The 26890-nt window shown below is 43.8% G+C and overlaps 1 protein-coding gene across 4 annotated transcripts; it reads left to right on the forward strand.

Annotated features, from left to right (window-relative positions):
• On the forward strand, window positions 1-25384 carry LOC106563413 (SH3 domain-binding protein 2). 4 transcript variants are annotated; one of them, XM_082955282.1, is made up of 15 exons: window positions 1-155; window positions 6972-7111; window positions 9504-9606; window positions 14372-14489; window positions 14584-14651; window positions 14878-14963; window positions 15041-15118; window positions 21117-21206; window positions 21548-22184; window positions 22315-22435; window positions 22690-22745; window positions 22947-23022; window positions 23140-23199; window positions 24239-24313; window positions 24539-25384. In XM_082955282.1, exons 2-14 carry the CDS (start codon window positions 6976-6978, stop codon window positions 24296-24298), a joined length of 1689 nt encoding a protein of 562 aa, XP_082811408.1. In that variant the 5' UTR covers window positions 1-155; window positions 6972-6975; the 3' UTR covers window positions 24299-24313; window positions 24539-25384. The 4 variants fall into 4 exon arrangements, with proteins under 4 accessions (XP_082811408.1, XP_082811406.1, XP_082811407.1 ...); XM_082955280.1 differs by lacking the exon at window positions 24239-24313; XM_082955281.1 differs by lacking the exon at window positions 24239-24313 and having other exon boundaries at window positions 22318-22435.
• Window positions 25385-26890: the final 1506 nt, after the last annotated feature.

Genomic DNA, 26890 nt, shown 5'->3' on the forward strand with positions numbered 1-26890 from the left:
GTTCTGAGTGTGCACATTCGTTGCCTTAGAGTTCTAAATTTGGAGGGTGTCACCGCACTTTATGGTATTAAAGGCGTGCAGGAAGTGGCCTAGTTTTCACTGCAAACCACGGATCTTAAGAAGAGAGAGCAGTCTTCTTCTGTAGGTCTCAATGGGTAAGTACCATATTCATGTCAAATAAACAGAATTTAGCAGCCGATTATGTTAATAGTCTGTTTTATGGAAAGATCTATGGAACAGTGTTTTTCTTAGTGCAGCATCTTTCAAATCTATAAACTGTTATTGTTTAGCTATGTCCTTGGAAAGTCATGGATCACTTCTAAATAGGCCATGCTAATACCAGAAGCTAACTTCCTGGTCTACCAGCTATGTCTTTTATTAGGCTATTGGTCTTGGGACTACACAGGATGTGGATCAAACGACACTAGAAAGTAAGAAAGTAGTTAGTGCTATTACTGTGTAATATATATATCTATATTTTTTATGTTATTACACATGGTTGATATAGTGTATTAATCTCCGATGCATGTGATTTGGATACACACTGTAGAATACAGGACACATGGTGTTCTGTCTATAGGTCATAGTGGCACTCAGGATATTTTGTTTGTGTCCATTTCATTGTTCCATGGTGCTGGAGGTGGAAAGTCCCTCCAACACTCAGCACTGTGGCCCTGTTGGCTGATGGGCTAAAGGCATGAGGGTGTTGTCCAATCTGCAGCTCCGCCTCGCAGAGCGGGAAGTAGCTGCTCAGGCACGTCAGCCAATGTGGAGTGTGGGCCCTGAGACGAGGCCCTCCGGAAATGAGTCGATGCATCTGAGCAGGCAGGCAGTTCCTCAGACCACAGACAGACTGCCCCTGCAGGCTCTGTCTGTCTGGAGTATCAATCTATATATCTGTACAGCAGCACACTCTGGTGGTCTGTCCGTCTGTCCCTGTCTTCCATCTGACTCCGCGACCTGTCAGAGATAACATGGTAGCGAAAAGTGCCCTGCACCATCAATGGATGTGTCAGTAAGAAAAAAATATGTTGTTTCTCCTTGCAAGCGAGCCCAGTGTGAGAATGTGTTGGGAACGGGGTAGCATGTAAGTGGCCTAATTCTTTCTGACTTTCCTACCTACTTCCCTACCTACTTTCCTACCGAATTCCTTACCTCCTTTCCTACCGACTTTCCTAGCTACTTTCCTACCGACTCAGTTTCTGAGTATTTGGTGATGCAGTGAAAGATATTGATGATAAATACCCCTACTGGTGTGGAAGAGGATGGCAATGATTGTTTCAACTATCATCCTCTCCCAACAATTACTTTATGATGGGCAACAAACACACTGATATGTCATCAATTTAACTGCTGGACAGCTTATTTTATTGGGAGTTATAAATCAACGGTTATTCTGTGTGTTCAACTGTTTACATCCAACAAATGGTGTGCTAGTCATATTGAGTCCTGTTTACACGAAACAAGATCACATTCTCACAGGCACTCACAGTGCTTAATTTGTAAATTGGAAGGTGCCGGAAGAAAAAGTGAGCGTGAGATGGGGGTGACCTGGGGAGCATTGCATGAATATCATCACATTTGCGTAGTGGCACTTACAGAAGTTGCAAACATGGGGGGAAATAAATGTGGCCTGGGGTCCATGAAAATAAACGCATTTCATGCAATTCTACGTCCTTTTACATGACTGGAGACTTTGGCATAATCTTTTTTTAATGCTGCGTTCAAAACAACTGGGAACTCGGAGCTGGGAAATCTCCGACTTCTGACTTCAGTGCATTCAAGACAACTGGGAAATCGGGAAAAAACAAGCTCCGACTGGGAAAATTCGCTTTGAACGGTCATCCAACTCTGAATTTTTAAAGAGTTCCCAGTTGTCTTGAAAGCACCATAATACCACACAAATGATCGAAATGACAGACTACTTTGACACTGACAAACTGAGAATCTGAGATCAATGAAAACGACTTTGTCTTGAATCCATCAATAGCCTAGGCCTAGGTATGTGGAGATACATATTGTATGCCAGGAGCGCAACTTTCACTGGGGACAAATTATAAAATGTGGCAGTTTTATCATTGGAATGTGATACAAAACAAGGCAATGGTGTGCTTTAGGACCATGCAGACACCTCTGAGCAGTTGGGTAGGCTGTTTGGAGTGTTTATCCGAGTGGATAAAACAAATATATAATACTAATTATGTCCCCCCCCATTTCTAAAACCAAAGTTGCGCCCCTGTTGTATGCTACAATATGAGGAGGAAATGATAGTCCTAAAAATGCTTTCCAGTTTCACTGACTCACCCAATGATGTGCAGCTCACTAGCTGGTGATGGCATATGTGCTCGTGCCAAAAGCCTCTCTCTCGTTTTACTTGATCAAATACACTGCTCAAAAAAATAAAGGGAACACTTAAACAACACAATGTAACTCCAAGTCAATCACACTTCTGTGAAATCAAACTGTCCACTTAGGAAGCAACACTGATTGACAATACATTTCACATGCTGTTGTGCAAATGGAATAGACAACAGGTGGAAATTATAGGCAATTAGCAAGACACCCCCAATAAAGGAGTGGTTCTGCAGGTGGGGACCACAGACCACTTCTCAGTTCCTATGCTTCCTGGCTGATGTTTTGGTCACTTTTGAATGCTGGCGGTGCTTTCACTCTAGTGGTAGCATGAGACGGAGTCTACAACCCACACAAGTGGCTCATCCAGGATGGCACATCAATGCGAGCTGTGGCAAGAAGGTGTGCTGTGTCTGTCAGCGTAGTGTCCAGAGCATGGAGGCGCTACCAGGAGACAGGCCAGTACATCAGGAGATGTGGAGGAGGCCGTAGGAGGGCAACAACCCAGCAGCAGGACCGCTACCTCCGCCTTTGTGCAAGGAGGAGCAGGAGGAGCACTGCCAGAGCCCTGCAAAATGACCTCCAGCAGGCCACAAATGTGCATGTGTCTGCTCAAACGGTCAGAAACAGACTCCATGAGGGTGGTATGAGGGCCCGACGTCCACAGGTGGGGGTTGTGCTTACAGCCCAACACTGTGCAGGACGTTTGGCATTTGCCAGAGAACACCAAGATTGGCAAATTCGCCACTGGCGCCCTGTGCTCTTCACAGATGAAAGCAGGTTCACACTGAGCACATGTGACAGATGTGACAGAGTCTGGAGACGCCGTGGAGAATGTTCTGCTGCCTGCAACATCCTCCAGCATGACCGGTTTGGCGGTGGGTCAGTCATGGTGTGGGGTGGCATTTCTTTGGGGGGGGCCGCACAGCCCTCCATGTGCTCGCCAGAGGTAGCCTGACTGCCATTAGGTACCGAGATGAGATCCTCAGACCCCTTGTGAGACCATATGCTGGTGCGGTTGGCCCTGGGTTCCTCCTAATGCAAGACAACGCTAGACCTCATGTGGCTGGAGTGTGTCAGCAGTTCCTGCAAGAGGAAGGCATTGATGCTATGGACTGGCCCGCCCGTTCCCCAGACCTGAATCCAATTGAGCACATCTGGAACATCATGTCTCGCTCCATCCACCAACACCACGTTGCACCACAGACTGTCCAGGAGTTGGCGGATGCTTTAGTCCAGGTCTGGGAGGAGATCCCTCAGGAGACCATCCGCTACCTCATCAGGAGCATGCCCAGGCGTTGTAGGGAAGTCATACAGGCACGTGGAGGCCACACACACTACTGAGCCTCATTTTGACTTGTTTTAAGGAAATTACATCAAAGTTGGATCAGCCTGTAGTGTGGTTTTCCACTTTAATTTTGAGTGTGACTCCAAATACAGACCTCCATGGGTTGATAAATTGGATTTCCATTGATTATTTTTGTGTGATTTTGTTGTCAGCACATTCAACTATGTAAAGAAAAAAGTATTTAATAAGATTATTTCATTCATTCAGATCTAGGATGTGTTATTTTAGTGTTCCCTTTATTTTTTTGAGCAGTATATTTATCAAATATTTTGGTAGCCTACAGCTGACAGATTATAGTATTTTCTTTTCAGCAGGAGTGATTTGCTTCCCAACCTGTATTTTGCCGCGATTGTAGGCTATTTGAAATATTGCGAAAGGCATGTTTTGTCTGCATGCTGTTTGTTCACTGACAGATTTCTCAAGCGTAGGCTATGCCTGTAGGCTATGCCTTGTTATTGGGCTACACTCCACTAGGCTATTTTTAAAACAAGCTATTTATCCTCTGTGGTCAAATTTGAGGCTTTCTCATGGTGTAGTAGGCTATTCTGAATTATTTCATTAATTTCTGAACAGACAGCAGTAACTCTATAACTTTGGCAAATGTATTTAAATGTATCAGGCGTGCTGCAGCTCCGAACCCTTCGAGTGGCTATGATTCTATAAGGAAATAAATGAAGTGAAATGCTGGTGAGATGAGAGTTGCAGGCTCATGTCGACCAAAACGGAGAGGTGCTCAAATTAAAAAATACCACTCAAAAACTATATTTTGGTATTTGTTTCATTATTCCACTGTTAATACATTCCCAAAATGTATCATACCGTGACACTTTCTGTATTTTGAAAGTTCTATATCTTGAAAACTTGATTGCTGACATGTAACATTTTGGGACTGTATCAACAGTGGACTAATGAAACAAATACCAACAGGTAGTTTTTTAGTGGAATTTTCCTTTAAAGACATGTCCAACAGTTGTGAGTGTTGTACACCTGTGAGACTATGCTCGTCAACTTTCTTCATATGACTGTGGCGGATCCACCTGCAATTTGTTTTTGTTCACCAATAGCTGGGCAGACGTCTGCAAAACCAGAGATGTAATCATAAAGTTGAATTTGGTAACACTGTGGCTGGGACATGTACGTCAAAGGTTATGATACAGTTAGGATAGTGATCTTTTGCTCCCTGTACCTGTTATGAGTAGTCATTCAGAGAATGTGTCTCACAGTAGGTGAGAGTACACTGTGAATCGTTGACATTGTACTTTTGTTTCATTTAGTTTCTCCTCTAGAACCATGGGTTATGCTGAGTAGTTTTCCTGTGGATTGTTCGTGGCAGCAGTAGGAAGTAGGTTTGATTAATAACCTGTTATGTTATACCTGCCACTCCTGTTTACATTTCAGTTCCTGGTAAAAAGGAACTCTCCATTCCTGATTAGTGTCTCACTACTATGCCCAGCTTACTGTTATTTCTTTCTGATAGTGGATAGAACATTGAACATGTTTCAATGGTGGAAATTCAACATATTTTATAAAGGTTTGTCAATGTTGAAAATTGATTACCATGATAACATAATCCTGTGGTTGAAATGTTGCCCTTGATGACTTTTTGCAACTCCAAGGTATTTTCCACATAGATGCCCTTTAATAAGGTTTGTTATTAACTGCAATGAGTTAGGCATTATGCAAACTAAGGGACCATTCTGTTCATGCAGTCTTCCATTGTAAATAAGAGAGTAAAGTTCCTAATTTTACCTATCTGTCCTCTTTACAACCACACATATCCAAAACCACAAATAGTCAGAGCACGCGGTCAGGGTGAATACGTCCATAGGTCCCACACCCTGTATGCCTTTTGAACAGTGAGCTTTCCAGTGGAAACTACACAAACATCAGGTGGCAGCAGGACAGATAAAGACTGCTGTTGTCCTTTTAAGTCCACTTCGAGAAGACACCACAAACAGGTCAGAAATAACCAAGCCACCTTGCTGCGTCCAAAACACTCCAATCTGCTTGCCTCATCAGAGTCCAATTTAGACACTAAAGATAGGGAGCATAAACACATTTTGCAGGCATTTATAAACATTGAGTTGTTATTTTACCTGAAATGCACAAGGTCCTCTACTCCGACAATTAATCCACACATAAAACGGTCAACCGAAGCGTTTGTAGTTATCTCTCCTCCTTCCAGGCTTTTTCATCTTTGAACTTATATGGTGATTGGCATCTAAACTTTCATAGTATTACTACACCGACCGGCAACACAGTTCGTCTTTCAATCACCCACGTGGGTATAACCAATGAAGAGATGGCACGTGGGTACCTGCTTCTATAAACCAATGAGGAGATGGCAGAGGCAGGACTTGCAGCGCGATCTGCGTCAGAAATAGAAAGGAGTTCTATTTTAGCCCTTGGCAATGCAGACGCTCGTTGACGCTCGCGAGCAGTGTGGGTGCAATAATTGAATAACATAGATTTCTAAATGTATTTTGCACGCGACCAGCCTATTAGTGTGTTCTCTCCATTGCCCGCATGCTCAGGGAGAGCATTCAGACCCTCAAGAGAGGAATGAGCAGGAGGTAAGCTGCTGCTGGGGCACCCAGGTATTATGACTGGGGTTTTTGATTGGGTAGCAGACCTGTTGGCTGGGGTGTTTGTTTTTTGTTTGTTTGTTTCTAAGTCTACACTCTTAGAAAAAAAGGTGCTATCTAGAAGCAAAAAGGGTTCTTTGGCTGTGTTCACTTGAAGAACCCCTTTTGGTTCCATGTAGAACCCTTTCCACAGAGGGTCCTTCATGGAACCCAAAATAGTTCCACCTGGAACCAAAAAAAGATTATCCTATGGGGACAGCTGCAAGAACCCTTTTGGAACCCTTTTTTTTCTGAGAGTGTATGTAGAATTGTCATGGTGTTTCTTGTAACTTTCAAAGTGGAGAGAAAGTTATTGGGTCAGGATGTAAGATGCTTTCAAGGACTGAGGTGTTTCAAAGCTGTGATGGGAAGTTGTATTACTTCTTTTTGATTGTGGATATTTTGTTTACATGGTCCGAATTCTCAAGTCCTTGTGTCATTTGTTCATTGACATGTTGCTGTTTTGATGCAATCAGATTTAGAATTCACTGTCAGACTTGGGTTCAATGAGAAATGCAGCAGCTGAACTATTATTTTAGCATTGCATCTCAGAAATGTCAAGTTGGATATGTTCAGACCACTGCCAGCTCTGTGATGTGTAATGTGGTATTTGATGTGTTATTTCTCTCTCTCCCTGTCCTCCTCAGAAACATGGCTTCAGCAGAGAACTACTGGCCTGTCCCAATGAGGGCCATTGGGGCCCAGAACCTGCTCACCATGCCAGGAGGCGTGTGCCACTCTGGGTACCTCCACAAGAAGGGAGGGAGCCAGTTCAGCCTTATGAAGTGTGAGTAGCCCTACAGTACATAACATTACATTACATATATAACTTTCATGGCACATTAATGTGCACTGTACCAAGGGATTCTGGCAAAGGTCTGAGATGAGTTGCACTGCATACTTTCATCTCATCACAACGTTTAGTTCATCAGCCCTCGAGCGGGGTTGGAGATTCATCAAATTAGGAACAATATATGAAGTTTATTTCCAAAACGCGATATCCACCTATTTTTCACATTTGCTTTTTCATCAGAAATGATTGCTTATGGGTACCTTCATGTGTGTGTAAAATATTTCTGTTCTCAGATGTTTTATTAATAGATTTTAGATGAACTAAACGTAACGCTATATATTCATTTTTTATCTAGAATGGAATGTTCTTATCCTGTATTTGATATGTGATATGTGGTTGTCTCACCTAGCTATCTTAAGATGAATGTATTTACTGTAAGTCGCTCTGGATAAGAGCATCTGCTAAATGGCTAAAATGTCAAATGTAAATGTTTTACATACAGATCTCATATTACTGTTTTTAATTGATTCAAAAATAAATAAATATTGATGTCACAAATGTATCATTTGTACATTTCTTGTAGTTATTTGCTATATTTGACTGTATAAAACCTAGCAGTGCTTCTTATTTACCTGAGAGTGAGGCGGATATATAGCATTTTGCAAAACAAACTTGATTATTTGTCTCTGAAATGAAATCATCAAGTGATAGATTTTAAACAAATACATGTTTTCTTTAGTTTGTTTGTTTAACCTTTATTTAACTAGGCAAGTCACTTAAGAACAAATTCTTATTTACAATGACAGCCTACCCCGGCCAAACCCGAACGACGCTGGGCCAATTTGATGTCTCTCATTGAACGACCTCATGCCATGATTAGATATTGAAAGAACACACCAATCTCTTTCATCATTTCTTTAAACAATAAAGACTAAATTTACCAACATGTCTGAAAATGGATATATAGCATTTTAGAATGAAAGTCTTTATATTTGCTAGAGGTCCTCGATGCCTGCCATCGAGGACCTCTACAGGACCTCTACACCAGGCGGTGTCAGAGGGAGGCCCTAAAAATTGTCAAAGACCCCAGCCACCCCAGTCATAGACTGTTCTCTCTACTACCGCATGGCAAGCGGTACCGGAGTGCCAAGTCTAGGACAAAAAGGCTTCTCAACAGTTTTTACCCCCAAGCCATAAGACTCCTGAACAGGTAACCAAATGGTTACCCGGACTATTTGCATTGTGTGCCCCCCCCCCTCACCCCTCTTTTACGCTGCTGCTACTCTCTGTTTATCTTATATGCATATATAACAGTGTAGGTTCCGTCCCTCTCTTCGCCCCAACCTGGGCTCAAACCAGGGACCCTTGCACACATCAACAACTGACACCCACAAAGCATCGTTACCCATCGCGCCACAAAAGCCGCGGCCCATGCAACGCAAGGGGAACAACCACTTCAGGTCTCAGAGCGAGTGACGTCACTGATTGAAACGCTATTAGCGCGCACCACCGCAAACTAACTAGCCATTTCACATCAGTTACACTCACCCCCCTTTTGACCTCCTCCTTTTCCGCAGCAACCAATGATCCGGGTCAACAGCATCAATGTAACAGTGTAGGTTCCGTCCCTCTCTTCGCCCCAACCTGGGCTCGAACCAGGGACCCTTGCACACATCAACAACTGACACCCACGAAGCATCATTACCCATCGCGCCACAAAAGCCGCGGCCCTTGCAACGCAAGGGGAACAAACACTTCAGGTCTCAGAGCGAGTGACGTCACCGATTGAAACGCTATTAGCGCGCACCACCGCTAACTAACTAGCAATTTCACATCGGTTACACATAGTCACTTTAACTATACATTCATGTACATACTACCTCAATTGGCCTGACCAACCAGTGCTCCCGCACATTGGCTAACCGGGCTATCTGCATTGTGTCCCACCACCCGCCAACCCCTCTTTTTACGCTACTGCTACTCTCTGTTCATCATATATGCATAGTCACTTTAACCATATCTACATGTACATACTACCTCAATAAGCCTGACTAACCGGTGTCTGTACATAGCCTTGCTACTCTTATTTTCAAATGTATTTTTACTGTTGTTTTATTTCTTTACTTACCCACACACACACACACACACACACACACACACACACACACACACACACACACACACACACACACATACACACACACACACACACACACACACACACACCTTTTTTTTCGCACTATTGGTTAGAGCCTGTAAGTAAGCATTTCACTGTAAGGTCTACTACACCTGTTGTATTCGGCGCACGTGACAAATAAACTTTGATTTGATACCTAGGTTATTGTATGTGTGAGACCTTTCCTTACGTTATCTTTCTTTCTTACAGGGCCTCTTCGCTATATAATCATCCACAGGGGATGTGTGTATTATTTTAAGAGCAGTACCAGTCCTGCACCGCAAGGAGCTTTCTCTCTCAATGGCTACAACAGGTCGGTGTCCACTATTGTCATGCAGCTGTCAGACTTTGGACTTTGGCAAAACATGTTGGCATTCTCACATAGGCCTACATATGATTATCAATGTTTGAAATACAGCTGGCATTGTTCGTTGCAATCAGTTTTTATGCTGAGAAATCCTGATCAGACGAGAAAGTCTGCTGACAATGAAAGCATTTCTTAACTTCAGCGTCTCGTCCCGTTAGCGGGATCAAAATCCAGCGAAAAATCATATCGCCATTAGCATAACAAAATTTAATAATTTTTTTTTTTCATTTTTTTTTTCAAATTATATTGTTTTATAGATACACCTCTCCTGAATCGACCCACGTCGTCCGATTTCAAAAAGGTTTTACAGGAAAAGCAAATCATTAGATTATGTTAGAGGAGTCCATCGTAAAAAGCAGCAACATAGCCATTTTCCGACCAACCACATGCATCACAAATAACCAAAAAACAGCTAAATGCAGCACTAACCTTTTACAAACTTCATCAGATGACACACCTAGGACATCATGTTACACAATGCATGCATTCTTTTGTTCAATAAAATTCATATTTATATATGAAAACAGCATTTTACATCGGCGTCTGACGTTGACTAACTATTTTCCCGTCAAAAGCATCCGATGAAACAGTGCTACAATTTACTGAATTACTATTCGAAAACATGTTTAAAATGTAATATTGTCATTCTAAGATTTATAGATGAATATCTCTTGAAAGCACCTGTCATACCAGATTTAAAAATAACTTTACTGGGTAATCACACTTAGCGATAAAAGGGGATGCGATACTCAGAAAATGAGCTAGTAAATACAGCTCGGCGCCATCTTGGAACAATCGCATATCACATCTAATGTTGTATAATATTGTCAATAATCCCTTACCTTTAGTTGTCTTCATCAGAAAGCACTTCCAGGATTCCCAGGTCCACAACAGATGTATTTTCGGTCGAAAAAGTCCATCCTTTATGTTCCATTAGCTTGCTGTTGTTAGCGCGTCCGAAGGCTGTATCCAACTACTCTGCCGTGCGCGCCACAGCAGTTTCGAACTAATACATTTTTTTCACATTTAGGTTCGTTCAAACATGTCAAACGTTGTATAACATAAATCTTCAGGGCCTGTTTCAACAAGAGAGGCAATAAGATTCGAGGGGGATGATTTCATTGTGTTTCAAAACGTTTCCAAAGGTGGGGGTAGACAGGGCCGCCGGCGTCATAATGGTGATGGCCCTCCCCCTGTGACCAATTTCCAATGCGTCTCATTCACTGAGTTTGGACAGTAGAAGGCTCAAAACACTTTGTAAAGACTGGCGACATCTTGTGGAAGCAATAGGAAGTGCTCAATGAACGATATCTCACGGTGTGAATAATAGGCGACGACGTGAAGTTGAGTCCACAATTAAGAATTCCTCTTCCTGGTTCAATCGGTCTCGGGGTTTTGACTGCCATATGAGTTCTGTTATACTCACAGACACCATTCAAACAGTTTTAGAAACTTTAGGGTGTTTTCTATCCACAGGTATTAATTATATGCATATCCTAGCTTCTGAGTCTGATTAGTAGGCCGTTGAAAATGGGCACGAATTTTTTCCAAAATGCGCTGTGGCGCCCCCTATCCTAGGGTAACGTCAAGAGGATTATGTGTTGGTGTGCCACTTCCTGCTAAATGAGATCATCTCTATAAAGGTCATGAGTTTTTGCTTACGAATACCTAACACGGGGGGACTCATCATATTAATTCCTACATAGGTGAGTCAGTAATAGAGACGGCACTGTTAAACCATCTCTTTTCCATATTTGTTTGACATTTTGAAAAGTGAAAGTGGATACTGAGGAATCCTAGCCTGTGGTGATCCATTGAGTTCCTCCTCCTACTGCTTCCCCCTGAAGGCGCATGAGGCAGTACCATAGGGGTAGTGTTAGAACTGTGTAACTGTGTAATTACACATCTGGAGTCTCTTCTCTCTACTTTGGCCTTGCATAAATAGAGCTTTAATATAGCTATTTGACTGGTCTGTGACTCATTGAAAACCTTTCCCGGTCAAAGGAATAAAGCAACCTCACAGAGAGTTAACATACACAGGGAACTTTATTGCGGCTTGGCTGGGTTGTGTTTCGGAGGACGCGAGGTTCTCGACCTTCCCCTCTCCCGAGTCCGTACGGGAGTTGCAGCAATGGGACAAGACTGTAACTACCAATTGGATACCACGAAATTGGAGAGAAAATTGGGGAAATTGGGGAGAAGTTGGTAGTTTACATACACTTATGTTGGAGTCATTAAAACTTGTTTTTCAACCACTCCACAAATTTCTTGCTAACAATCTATAGTGTTGGCAAGTCGGTTAGGACATCTACTTTGTGCATGACACAAGTCATTTTTCCAACAATTGTTTACAGACAGATTATGTCACTTATAACTCACTGTATCACAATTCCAGTGGGTCAGAAGTTTACATACACTAAGTTGACTGTGCCTTTAAACAGCTTTGAAAATTCCAGAAAATGATGTCACGGCTTTAGAAACTTCTGATAGGCTAATTGACATCATTTGAGTCAATTGGAAGTATACCTGTGGATGTATTTCAAGGCCTACCTTCAAACTCAGTGCCTCTTTGCTTGACATCATGGGAAAATCAAAAGAAATCAGCCAAGACCTCAGAAAAAACATTGTAGACTTCCACAAGTCTGGTTCATCCTTGGGAGCAATTTCCAAACGCTGAAGGTACCATGTTCATCTGTACAAACAATAGTACGCAAGTATAAACACCATGGGACCACGCAGCCGTCATACCGCCCAGGAAGGAGACGCGTTCTGTCTCCTAGAGATGAACGTGCTTTGGTGCGAAAAGTGCAAATCAATCCCAGAACAACAGCAAAAGACCTTGTGAAGATGCTTTAGGAAACAGGTACAAAAGTATCTATATCCACAGTAAAACAAGTCCTATATCAACATTACCTGAAAGGCTGCTCAGCAAGGAAGAAGCCACTGCTCCAAAACCGCCATAAAAAAGCCAGATTACGGCGGTTTACAACTGCACATGGGGACAAAGATTGTAGTTTTTGGAGAAATGTCCTCTGGTCTGATGAAACAAAAATAGAACTGTTTGGCCATAATGACCATTGTTATGTTTGGAGGAAAAAGGGGGAGGCTTGCAAGCCGAAGAACACCATCCCAACCGTGAAGCATGGGGGTGGCAGCATCATGTTGTGGGGGTGCTTTGCTGCAGGAGGGACTGGTGCACTTCACAAAATAGATGGCATCATGAGGGCAGGGAAATTATGTGGATATATTGAAGCAACATCTCAAGACATCAGTCAGGAAGTTAAAGCTTGGTCGCAAATGGGTCTTCCAAATGGACAATGACCCCAAGCATACTTCCAAAGTTGTGGCAAAATGGCTTAAGGGCAACAAAGTCAAGGTATTGGAGTGGCCATCATAAAGCCCTGACCTCAATCCTATAGAACATTTGTGGGCAGAACTGAAAAAGTGTGTGCGAACAAGGAAGCCTACAAACCTGACTCAGTTACACAAGCTCTGTCAGGAGGAATGGGCCAAAATTCACCAAACTTATTGTGGGAAGCTTGTGGAAGGCTACCCGAAACATTTGATCCAAGTTAAACAATTTAAATGCAATGCTACCAAATACTAATTGAGTGTATGTAAACTTCTGACACAGTGGGAATGTGATGAAGGACAAAAAAGCTGACATTTCACATTCTTAATATAAAGTGGTGATCCTAACTGACCTAAGACAGGGAATTTTTACTAGGATTAAATGTCAGGAATTGTGAAACACTGAGTTTAAATGTATTTGTCTAAGGTGTATGTCAACTTCCGACTTCAACTAAAAATACATATAAACATATTACCTGAACATGCAACATTGTAAAAAAGGCCGGCCCTCTTAACCTGACTGGGTTTCAGACCTGTCAGTCACCTATCACAATTTCAACCATTCAGGGAGCTTGGGGAGTTTCTCCAGGGATCCGATCCGTGCACCTCATGCCAGAGCATGATCACCTGCTGTCTTGAGGGGATGCAAGTTGTGTAGTGACAGACTCTCCCATTCTGGTTTTCTATCTTGAAGTGTTGTGCTGCCATCGATCATAACCACAATCATATAAACATCTTCATATGGAAGCAGATGTGTCCGCACGTGTGTTTGTGTCTGTGGTGACAAAGTGTATAGATATGGGCCTTAACATCCAGTTCTGACAGGACAACACTATAGTGGGCAGAGCGTAATGAATCAGCAGAAGTTACTAGCGGGTGAGGGCAGATCCAGCCAATCGCTCAGACGAGCTCCTGCTAGCCGTTTGCACAAACAGAAATAACTCAGTAATAACGTTACAGGGAATAGCAATAGCAACTACTACCAACAGTAGTAGTAAACACCCACACATCTCTGCCATAACAACAGTAACCACGACTCTGCCCTCCGCAAGGGGGTTGTCTCTACAGCTGAGCAGCCTGGTACACTGAAACATGGCCAGACCAGCAGGCCCATACAGCTCCAACAGCACACAATATGACATAGACGGCATGAAATGTTTGTCACAGCAATAATGTGATAGTAATAGTTATAAATGAGTTAACCACTGATATGGTTTAACCTACGAAATGTGAAATCGGATTGGTCAGAGTGAGGAGGCTTACTGCACTGTGTTTTCCTATGTCTGTGTATCTATTACAATGTATGTGCATGTGGTCTTCTCCCCGGTGTGGTTTCAGTTTCTATTTCTCTCGTTGGCAGGGTGATGAGGGCAGCAGAAGAGACCACCTCCAGTAACGTGTTTCCCTTCAAAATCGTCCACTTCAGTAAGAAGCACCGGACCTATTGCTTCTCAGCAGCCAACGAGGAAGAGAGAAGGGTGAGGGGCGATATGTACAGAACCTCTCACATTCCTAGTAACATTACAGCAATACATAGATCACGTAAACCCGATTATTTTTGTCTACTAACAGAAATGGATGCGAAACCTGAGAAAAGAAATCGATCACTACAATGACAGAAGGGATTCACATATTCCAAAGTAAGTCAACACATCCCTTCACACAAGCATACCATCTGCAGTCACTTGCTCTTTCTGATAAATGGTAGACAGTTTGGCTCCGATTAACTTTCTGAGCATGCAGGTTTGATCTCGTAGGATATCGCTTGCTGTGTTACAAAAAGTACGAATGGGAGTCAGTGACTGCATGATCAGTGAATCAATTCAATAGAAGGTGATTGATGTGGCCCTCTCTCTGTTGACATAGTGACTCTGAAAGTGATGCGGACAGCTTCTATGGATCGATCGAGTGCCCCATGGACATAACCTATGCCCATGATGACCCAGGAGACAGTAAGTGACAGCACTCACAACATTGTTTCATACAATTAACTCTGTAGACAAACTTTTTTTTGTGTTTTCTTGCCTAGATTACATGTTAGAGGATGAAGAAGATGATGAGGATGAAGATGACTATGAAAAACCAGATAGCCCACCAACTTATAAAGGTACTAAATAATACATATCTTTGAGTTTGGTGCTGAAAGGTGCTATAACCGTGATAGACAGCCCTTGATGAGACTGGCATGTCATCACAATTAAAACTAATGGTCCCATTTGGCTCCATTTGAGACCATACACACACTACTGGTCAAAAGTATTAGAACACCTACTCATTCAAGGGTTTTTCTTTATTTTTACTATTTTCTGCATTGTAGAATAATAGTGAAGACATCAAGTCTATGAAGTAACACATGGAATCATGTAGTAACCCAAAAAGTGTTAAACATATCGAAATATATTTTATATTTGAGATTCCTCAAATAGCCACCCTTTGCCTTGATGACAGCTTTGCACACTCTTGGCATTCTCTCAACCAGCTTCACCTGGAATGCTTTTCCAACAGTCTTGAAGGAGTTCCCACATATGACGAGCACTTGTTGGCTGCTTTTCCTTAACTATGCAGTCCGACTCATCCTAAACCATCTCAATTGGGTTGAGGTTGGGTGATTGTGGAGGCCAGGTCATCTGATGTAGCACTCCATCACTCTCCTTCTTGATAAAATAGCCCTTATACAGCCTGGAGGTGTGTTGGGTCATTGTCCTGTTGAAAAACAAATGATAGTCCCACTAAGCCCAAACCAGATGGGATGGCGTATCGCTGCAGAATGCTGTGGTAGCCATGCTGGTTAAGTGTGCCTTGAATTCTAAATAAATCACAGACAGTGTCACCAGCAAAGCACCCCCACACTATAATATCTCCTCCTCCATGCTTTACGGTGGGAAATACACATGCAGAGATCATCTGTTCACCCACACCATGTCTCACAAAGACACGGCGGTTGGAACCCAAAATATCCAATTTGGACTCCAGACCGAAGGACAAATTTCCACAGATCTAATGTCCATTGCTCGTGTTTCTTGGCCCAAGCAAGTCTCTTCTTCTTATTGGTGTCCTTTAGAAGTGGTTTCTTTGCAGCAAATCGAACATGAAGGCCTGATTCACACAGTCTCTAAACAGTTGATGTTGAGATGTGTCCGTTACCTGAACTCTGTGAAGCATTTATTTGGGCTGCAATTTCTGAGGCTGGTAACTCTAATGAACTTATCCTCTGCAGCAGAGGTAACTTTGGGTCTTCCTTTCCTGTGGCCGTCCTCATGAGAGCCAGTTTCATCATAGCACTTGATGGTTTTTGCGACTGCACTTGAAGAAACGTTCAAAGTTCTTGACATTTTCCAGATTCACTGACCTTCATGTATTAAAGTAATAATGGACTGTAATTTCTCTTTGCTTATTTGAGCTGTTCTTGCCATAATATGGACTTTTACCAAATAGGGCTATTTTCTGTATATATTTTCTGTATATATATTATTTCCTAGTTGTGACCTAGTTGTGACCTCTTCACTATTATTCTACAATGTAGAAAATAGTAAAAATGAAGAAAAACCCTTGAATGAGTAGGTGTTCTAAAACTTTCCAGATGTATACAATGCATCTGGAAGGTATTCAGACCCCATGACTTTTTGCACATTTTGTTACGTTACAGCCTTATTCTAAAATGTATTAAATAGTTTTTTCCCCTCATCAATCTACACAATACAGTGAGGGAAAAAAGTATTTGATCCCCTGCTGATTTTGTACGTTTGCCCACTGACAAAGAAATGATCAGTCTATAACTTTAATGGTAGGTTTATTTGAACAGTGAGAGACAGAATAAGAACAAAAAAATCCAGAAAAACGCATGTCAAAAATAATATAAATTGATTTGCATTTTAATGAGGGAAATAAGTATTTGACCCCCTCTCAATCAGAAAGATTTCTGGCTCCCAGGTGTCTTTTATACAGGTAACGAGCTGAGATTAGGAGCACACTCTTAAAGGGAGTGCTCCTAATCTCAGCTTGTTACCTGTATAAAAGACACCTGTCCACAGAAGCAATCAATCAATCAGATTCCAAACTCTCCACCATGGCCAAGACCAAAGAGCTCTCCAAGGATGTCAGGGACAAGATTGTAGACCTACACAAGGCTGGAATGGGCTACAAGACCATCGCCAAGCAGCTTGGTGAGAAGGTGACAACAGTTGGTGTGATTATTCGCAAATGGAAGAAACATAAAATAACTGTCAATCTCCCTCGGCCTGGGGCTCCATGCAAGATCTCACCTTGTGAAGTTGCAATGATCATGAGAACGGTGAGGAATCAGCCCAGAACTACACGGGAGGATCTTGTCGATGATCAAGGCAGCTGGGACCATAGTCACCAAGAAAACAATTGGTAATTGTCACGGAAAATGTCGTACTGGAGAGAAGAGGACCAAGGCGCAGCGAGACTGTGAATACTCATACTTTAATAGACTCAAGTAAGGCATCCACAGGAAACCAATAACACGACAGCAACAGTTTGCAGGCTAACAAACGCAGTGCAAAACAGCCACCCACAAACCCCAGTGACAAACAACTCCTACATATATGACTCCCAATCAGGAACAACGATTCCCAGCTGTTCCTGATCAGGAGTCACAAGACACACACAAGACTGCCACGTCCTGACCCCCAAACTACTACACCAGCTCCATCTGCTGGTCAGGACGTGACAGTACCCCCCCCTCAAGGTGCAGACCCCGGAATGCACCTAACCACAACAACAAAAAACCACCAACAAACAAAATCCCCAACAAAACCCATAAACAGTAACCCTAAACAATAAGGGAGGGAAGGGAGGGTGGCTGCCGTCAACGACGGCACTGTGCTACACCCTCCCTCCCCAACCCACCTATCCTGGAGGCGGCTCAGGCTCTGGCCGTTCCGGGCAGTCGGGCCACTCTGGCAGCTCGGGGCAGTCGGGGCAGTCTGGCAGCTCGGGACATTCTGGGCAGTCTGGCAGCTCGGGACATTCTGGGCAGTCTGGCAGCTCGGGACATTCTGGGCAGTCTGGCAGCTCGGGGCAGTCTGGCAGCTCGGGGCAGTCTGGCAGCTCGGGACAGTCTGGGCAGTCTGGCAGCTCGGGACAGTCTGGCAGCTCGGGACAGTCTGGCAGCTCCGGCAGTTCAGCGCAGTCTGGCCACTCCGGCAGTTCAGCGCAGTCTGGCCACTCCGGCAGTTCAGCGCAGTCTGGCCACTCCGGCAGTTCAGGGCAGTCTGGCCACTCCGGCAGTTCAGGGCAGTCTGGCCACTCCGGCAGTTCAGGGCAGTCTGGCCACTCCGGCAGTTCAGCGCAGTCTGGCCACTCCGGCAGTTCAGCGCAGTCTGGCCACTCCGGCAGTTCAGGGCAGTCTGGCCACTCCGGCAGTTCAGGGCAGTCTGGCCACTCCGGCAGTTCAGCGCAGTCTGGCCACTCCGGCAGTTCAGCGCAGTCTGGCCACTCCGGCAGTTCAGCGCAGTCTGGCCACTCCGGCAGTTCAGCGCAGTCTGGCCACTCCGGCAGTTCAGCGCAGTCTGACCTCTCTGGCGACTGTTGACTGGCGGGCAGCTCTGACGACTGTTGACTGGCGGGCAGCTCTGACGACTGTTGACTGGCGGGCAGCTCTGACGACTGTTGACTGGCGGGCAGCTCTGACGACTGTTGACTGGCGGGCAGCTCTGACGACTGTTGACTGGCGGGCAGCTCTGACGACTGTTGACTGGCGGGCAGCTCTGACGACTGTTGACTGGCGGGCAGCTCTGACGACTGTTGACTGGCGGGCAGCTCTGGTGATGGTTGACTGGCGGGCAGCTCTGGTGATGGTTGACTGGCGGGCAGCACTGACGACTGTTGACTGGCGGGCAGATCTGACGACTGTTGACTGGCGGGCAGCTCTGGCGACTGTTGACTGGCGAGGCTGGGTTCATGCACTTGAAGCCTGGTGCGTGGTGCTGGTACTGGGCGTACCAGATTGTGAACACGCACCTCCATGCTAGTGCGGGGAGCTGGCCTGGGGCTCCATTCTTGCCCCGCAAAACTCCCCTTGTGCCCCCCCTAAATAATTATTGGGGGTGCCTCTCGTTCTCCCTTACCTCGCCAGCCTTCTTCCGCTGCTTGGTCCTGTGTTGGTGGGTGGTTCTGTCACGGAAAATGTCGTACTCGTCACGGAAAATGTCGTACTGGAGAGAAGAGGACCAAGGCGCAGCGAGACTGTGAATACTCATACTTTAATAGACTCAAGTAAGGCATCCACAGGAAACCAATAACACGACAGCAACAGTTTGCAGGCTAACAAACGCAGTGCAAAACAGCCACCCACAAACCCCAGTGACAAACAACTCCTACATATATGACTCCCAATCAGGAACAACGATTCCCAGCTGTTCCTGATCAGGAGTCACAAGACACACACAAGACTGCCACGTCCTGACCCCCAAACTACTACACCAGCTCCATCTGCTGGTCAGGACGTGACAGTAATACACTACGCCGTGAAGGACTGAAATCCTGCAGCGCCCGCAAGGTCCCACTGCTCAAGAAAGCACATATACATGCCCGTCTGAAGTTTGCCAATGAACATCTGAATGATTCAGAGGACAACTGGGTGAAAGTGTTGTGGTCAGATGAGACCAAAATAGAGCTTTTTGGCATCAACTCAACTCGCCGTGTTTGGAGGAGGGGGAATAATGACTATGACCCCAAGAACACCATCCCCACCGTCAAACATGGAGGTGGAAACATTATGCTTTGGGGGTGTTTTTCTGCTAAGGGGACAGGACAACTTCACCGCATCAAAGGGACAATGGACGGGGCCATGTACTGTCAAATCTTGGGTGAGAACCTCCTTTCCCTCATTAACCTTTCCCTCATTAAAATGCAAATCATTTTATAACATTTTTGACATGTGTTTTTCTGGATTTTTTTGTTGTTATTCTGTCTCTCACTGTTCAAATAAACCTACCATTAAAATTATAGACTGATCATTTCTTTGTCAGTGGGCAAACGTACAAAATCAGCAGGGGATCAAATACTTTTTCCCCTCACTGTATACCCCATGACACAGTAAAAACTGTTTTTTTATGAAACAAAATAGCAAATTTATAAAAAAGAAAACATTTAAATATGACATTTACCTAAGTATTCTGAACCTTTACTCAGTACTTTGTTGAAGCACCTTTGGCAGTGATTATAGCGTTGAGTCTTCTTGGGTATGACCCTACAAGCTTGGCACACCTGTATTTGGAGAGTTTCTCCCATTCTCCTCAGCAGATCCTCTCAAGCTCTGTCAGGGACACTCAAGGACATTCAGAGATTTTTCCTGAAGCCTGTCCTGCGTTTTCTTGGCTGTGTGCTTAGGGTCGTTATTCTGTTGGAAGGTGAACCTTCACCCCAGTCTGAGGTCCTGAGCGCTTTGGAGCAGGTTTTCATCAAGGATCTCTGTACTTTGCTCTGTTCATCTTTCCCTCGATCCTGACTAGTCTCCCAGTCCCTGCCGCTTTCCTCCAGACTTGACGCTTGGCATTCAGGCCAAAGAGTTCAATCTTGGTTTCATCGGACCAGAGAATCTTGTTTCCCATGGTCTGACAGTCTTTAGGTGCCTTTTGACAAACTCCAAGTGGGCTGTCATGTGCCTTTTACTGAGGAGTGGCTTCCGTCTGGCCACTCTACCATAAAGGCCTGATTGGTGGAGTGCTGCATAGATGGTTGTCCTTCTGGGAGGTTCTCCCATCTCCAATGAGGAACTCTGGAGCTCTGTCAGAGTGACCATCGAATTCTTGGTCACCTCCCTGACCAAGGCCCTTCTCCCCCGAATTCTCAGTTTGGCCGGGTGGCCAGCTCTTGGAAGAGACTTGGTGGTTCCAAACTTCTTCCATTTAAGAATGATTGAAGCCACTGTGTTCTTGGGGACCTTCAACGCTGCAAACATTTTTTGGTACCCTTCCCCAGATTTGTGCCTCCACATAATCCTGTCTCAGAGCTCTATGGACAATTCCTTCGACCTCATGGCTTGGTTGTTGCTCTAACATGCACTGTCAACTGTGGGTCCTTATATAGACAGATGTGTGCCTTTCCAAATCATGTCCAAACAATTTAATTTACCACAGGCGGACTCCAGTCAAGTTGTAGAAACATCTCAAGGATGATCGATGGAAACAGGGTGCACCTGAGCTCAATTTCGAGTCACATAGCAAAGGGTTTGTATACTTATGTAAATCATTTTCTTTTTAATACATTTGCAGACATTTCGAAAAACCTGTTTTCACTTTGTCTTTATGGGGTATTGTGTGTAGATTGATGAGAATTTGTATTTATTTAATCCATTTTAGAAGAAGGCTGTAACTAAACAAAAAGTGGAAAAAGTCAAGGGGTCTGAATACTTTCCGAATGCACTGTATCTATAGCTAAACGATAACTACCACTGAAACAACATTGTCTCTCAACTCTCAACAAAGTTGTCAGCAATTTAGGAAGTACATGTTTCCTACTGTTTCTAGTAACTATCACTGAATATCTTATTTTTTTTTTACTATTGAAGGAAGACTAACTGTCCCACCACCATCATACCATCCTCCTCCACTCCCATGCCAGTTTAGACAAGAATCAATGTCAGGATCCTGCAAAGGTCTCCCCCAACCTGCCCCTGTCCCCAACAGGACCCTCTCCAGCCCCCTTCCAAAGAAAATGTCCCCGCTCTTACCTCGACCCAAGCTGGGTGAGGTCGGCCACAACCACCATGGACACAAGGACGTCCCAAATAAGGACAGCCCAGAGAGAAGTGTGAGGGGCCCTAAGGCCCCTCATCCCACTCACATTGCCAGCCTACAGAAGCAGATGATGATGGGGAAGACGTCCATCTCCACCCTACCTGGGGGGGACCACAGAGACAAGAAGCCCCATGCTCCAGTGACCCTCAAGTCTCCCGCCACCCTGCCCATCTGCATCAACCTGGAAAGGCAAATGGGGCTGAATCCTAGTCCACCTGGTTGCCATGGCAACACACCCAGTCACATCCCAAGTGTGCCAAACTACTGCCACAGCACTAGGCCAACACCAGATCTCCCACCACAGCCCTCGCCAGCACTGAACCACAAGCTTGGACCGTACAAGCCACCCCTCCTAACGAAACCTCCATGTCCGGCAACCATGCCTAAACGACCAAGAGGGTCAGCACAGTAAGTGTCTGCAAAGGCTTTAATTTTTGCTCTGAAAACTACAGTTTGATTTCAAGGTTGTTATATTGTAATCATGCAAAAATGTAAAGCACCGTTTAAGATGAAGGTTAAAACACCCACTTCTTCTCAGAAGATCCCCTCCAGATGGACTAAGCTCCCAAACCTCAGTGGACCAGGTGCCTGCCTCTTTAAGAAAGAACAGGGATCCATCCAAGTATATTGACGATGACTCTGATGAAGACTATGAGAATGTAAGCGGCCATATTCTCCATCAACTATCACTCTTGTGTACACAGGCTACAAGAGAAACACACATCGGTTAGGTTTTGTGTTTAGTTTAGTGTCTTTACTCAGTGGTGCGTGCATGCCCTTGTTTCACCACAAATTCCATAATCTCATCGCACAGTCATGTTCAGTGTACTACAGATTAGTCTTGGCCTGCTGACACAATTCTAACTTCCTTATGTCTGTTGTTGTTGTTTTCGACAAATGTTTCTGACCTCAGGTTCAATTACCAGATTCTGTGTTTGTGGACATAACAGAAACAAGCAGTGTTGAAAAGTAAGACAATAAATGATTTCTGTATTGAACATTTGTTAAATCCAACTTGTTCCTTTTTGTGTAACAGTCTTTAGCGCCCACTAATGTTCGATCAGGGAATCTCTTTCTGATAATCATGTCTCTGTTTTCTCTTGGAAGAAGAGCATAACACGTCTGAATGCAGTCTTACTAAAATACATTATTATTGTGCTTTAATTGCAGGATGTTTATGGAAAGCTCCAGTTCACCGCAGGATGGTCTCTACTGCTTCAGGAACTCAGCATCAAAGACATCAAAGGTACAACATGTGCATGTTGTGATGCAGAAACATCTAGGGATTCACCACACATCATACAATGAATATTAAAAAGAAACTGCTTTAGTAAATCATGTACATTTGTTCTCATTGAATCAGGTGCTGGTGGTGTGGGATGTGGATCTGTGCAAGGCCAGAAATTACAGGCTCTTTGAGGAGGTCAGAACCACTGTCTTTACTTTCTGTCTACCCATGCCCGTAACTACACACGGGCACACAGAGGTCCGGTCATCTTTTATAATTAGAAGAAAAAAATGGATAATAAAAATATATATTTTGTACACAATAAAGAAAATCAATTACGGGTCAACATCTAAATATTGCCCCAGCGTTGATCAAAGCTCAGGACGTTGATCCAGGCTTGTTATGTTCGCCTGTGTCCCCCTGGATTTGCCTCCCGGATAAGCCTTTTTAGCAGCACGTTCACTACTCTCTCAAATGGCCTGAGACGAGAAACTAACTACCCCAGATCGGAGTACCCTCGAGTAGGCAACTAAAGACCCTGCAGACAGCGTGTTTGCGAGATACCAAAATAAATGTTAAAACCACCCGCGTTTTAAAAGCATCCCGCGACTCCTGCCGTGTCTACAGACATCCCCCGAACAAACAGAAAATGAATCTCAGAGAATGAGTGCACAACTGGTAAATAGTCGCTTATAGATGTCAGTCGATCAGGTGGCTAACTGCCGGCACACACTTCTATTGCAGTAACGTTGAAGGCTCTGGCTAGTACTACTTAGCCAGCTAGAAGGATGAATTAAGAAGCTAACGTTAAAAGGAGCCAACTTCAGCAGGAGCAAAAAATACGCTAGCCTACAAAGTTCTCATAAAAACTTTGCTTTATAGAGAGTAGGCTCCTGAGACAGACAGTGATGTGGCGCTTAGTGGTGAGGCTGAGGCAGGCTGCAATGCATGCAGGAGGAAGCAGAGGAGACAGAGAGAGAGGAGCAGAGAGGTTAGTACAGTGGTTCCCAAACTTGGGGTCGGGCCCCCATGTGGGGTCCCCTGAGACAATCGGTACTAATTTTATCAACTAGGAACTTGAAGAAAAAAAAGATGTTTCAATATGAACATCTCCACATAGCCTATCTTCCCTATAGGCCGACATTAAAATGCTAACAGTACAGTTCTAAAAATGTCATACGTCGCTGATGCCACATGTCAGTGTGAATCATTTCTCATATTTCCTCCCTTTCAGGGGAAGAACATTACAGTAGCTAACAGGCTATGTGTTTGTAGATCGACTGAGGGGAATTAACCTACAGCAGCCAAGGTGATAATGGCTGGGATCCTTTTTGCTTGCTTTTGTTGTTCTCCAAATAGCATTTTCAAGTTTTTTAATTGTATAGAAATTAAGCTACCGGACCTCACTAAAACTCAAACCTTGGTTAAGGCCGTGTCTACCATGTCGATTGTCTGACTAAATCAATAATAAAAGAAGGATTCCAGTACCATATCTGTCTTGTTTGATGTGAACTTCAATGTGTTTATGGTTTAGGACTCCCGGGTGTTCCTGGAGTTTGAGATGACATTTGCCTCCCTGTCAGCCCTAGTGGAGCACTACCATAGCCACCCTCTTCCCAATCACGACTCTCTGTGTCTGCAGCAGCCATATCGTTACATCATGCCCAGATGACCATGTCCTGACTCTGCATGAGTCCATTGCCTCATCCGCTCTCCTTTTGGGCGTCTAATACGGTTCTGCCACTGTCATGAATTACAGTGAAAACCTGCTGTGGTAGCAACAAAATGACACTGCCCCCTGTAGGGCAAGTCAGATTGTTGCATTTCTGTAACTAAGCCTGAGTATTTGTTGGAATGATTCTGATGAGCGTCATGGCATGAGACCTAGCCCTAAACAACGTTTGGGCAGAGGTGCAACGAGTGCACATGGTTGCAGTTGTGAAGAAAATATGGTATCTGTGAGGAGGACAATGAGCTCTATATACAGAACAAAGTTGTATTATGTGAGGACTACTGCAGGACTAGTACTCTAAAGGTCTGTCATTACACTGGATAGCACTGCTGTAGTGTTGTTCAGAATACAAGCAAATGTGAAGATTTGTGGGTTGACTGCACATTAATGTCAGAATATTAAGCACTGGTTTTCCATTACGCATTGAGGACCAATTATGTGTAAATCACTTATTTATTCCATAAAGTTTATGAAATATATCATATTATCTTCAGAAAAAAAGTTATATTTTAAAATGCTTAGATAATGATGACTGTGAAATAAATATGGTGCAAAAAAACCTATGCTATCAAACTGTCCACACATCCTATTGCACTGTACAGAACTGTCAATTTGTGATATGTAAATTAAATGTATTGTAAAAAATTATTTTGTCGAATTCTTTCTGATTATATTGGTTTTTGTGTGTAACTGGATAACAGCAGAGGGCAGGTGAAGATTCCATTGGGTGGCGCTGTTTGGTGCCGTGCCATGTAACTGGGGCGGCAGGTAACCTAGTGGTTAGAGCGTTGAACTAGTAAGAGAAAGGTTGCAAGATCAAATCCCCGAGCTGACAAGGTAAAAATTCTGTCGTTCTGCCTCTGAACAAGGCAGTTAACCCACTGTTCTTAGGCCATCATTGAAAATAAGAATTTGTTCTTAACTGACTTGCCTGGTAAAATAAAAAAACATAGACCCTACAGTTTTTACAAATTATTAAAAAATAGTCAGGGTATGACTCAATTTATGTTGAGTCACAGACAATAATGAACATCCACATAATTAGAAGTATACTTTGTTCAGTAGAAAGTATTTAAGGTGAAATCATAGCTCCTATCACTTCACCCCTTACCTACATGTACATATTACCTCAATTACCTCGAATAACCTGTACCTGCTGCACATTGACTTGGTACCGGTACCCCCTGTATATAGCCTCGTTATTGTTATTTTATTGTTGCTCTTTTCTTTTTTTACTGTAGATTTGATTTAGATATTTCTATGTTGTAATCTTGTGTCGTGTGTTCTGTTCTCCAGCCCAGAGGGCACGTGCAGCAAAATCACACAGAGATCACTCACTGATAGTGATGAGCAGACACTGGTTCAGATAAAAGCCTCCCAAAGGAATGCTTGATACAGCAGCAACACAAGCAGCAGAGACGCTGGTTCGTTAAACATGCATACTAAGTAAATCATTATAATGGTATCGTGATTAATATTCAATATTCCCCCGTCTTACTCAGAGAGGAGAATTATATAACAATGTCTCTATCAGACCTTGACAGGGAAGGATGCCAGGAGATTCAGCGCTCTAGCTAAATCACTTCTTATCTCTGTCTGTTGTCTTTTCTCCCCCTCCCTCCTCTACTCTGCCACAGCCATATCACCACCAGCATCACCACGTTATCAGCACAGGATATTAGTGCACTGTTCTTCAACTGGTTCATTAAATGGGATTCAGCGAGAACGAACACTAATGCAAATTGGAATTTTTGAAGGCAGGATTACGAGACTCGATCGCTGTAAATTAATTAACAGAGAATATTGGGCGCCTACAGACAACACTGCAAGAATGATAGCATCCAATATGTCAAAATCCATTAAATTTAGCATTTTAAAGGCTAGTTGGCAGTGGAAATTGACTCCATGAAGTTATATTTGATGTTAAAAATACAGATATTTTTTTGTAGTTTTACCCCTTTTTCTCCCCAATTGGTAGTTACAATCTTGTCCCATCGGTGCACCTCCCGTACGGACTTGGGAGAGGCGAAGGTCGAGAGCCATGCGTCCTCTGAAACACAACCCTGCCAAGGCACATTGTTTCCTGACCCAGAGGTCAGCCGCACCAATCACCATACAACTTGTGACCGAAGTCGCCTTAGGTGTCCAGCCCAC

The sequence above is a fragment of the Salmo salar genome, chromosome 01, assembly GCF_965601325.2.
Source record: "Salmo salar chromosome 01, fSalSal1, whole genome shotgun sequence".
In the NCBI taxonomy this organism is placed as follows: domain Eukaryota; kingdom Metazoa; phylum Chordata; class Actinopteri; order Salmoniformes; family Salmonidae; genus Salmo; species Salmo salar.

Excerpts from the sequence above, each read along its gene's own strand:
- LOC106563413 (XM_082955280.1), top strand. The coding sequence starts at position 6,976 with ATGGCTTCAGCAGAGAACTACTGGCCTGTCCCAATGAGGGCCATTGGG. Across the intron at positions 7,112-9,503 it reads CCAGTTCAGCCTTATGAAGT|GGCCTCTTCGCTATATAATC; the intron begins GTGAGTAGCCCT and ends TCTTTCTTACAG. Across the intron at positions 9,607-14,371 it reads TCTCTCAATGGCTACAACAG|GGTGATGAGGGCAGCAGAAG; the intron begins GTCGGTGTCCAC and ends TCTCGTTGGCAG.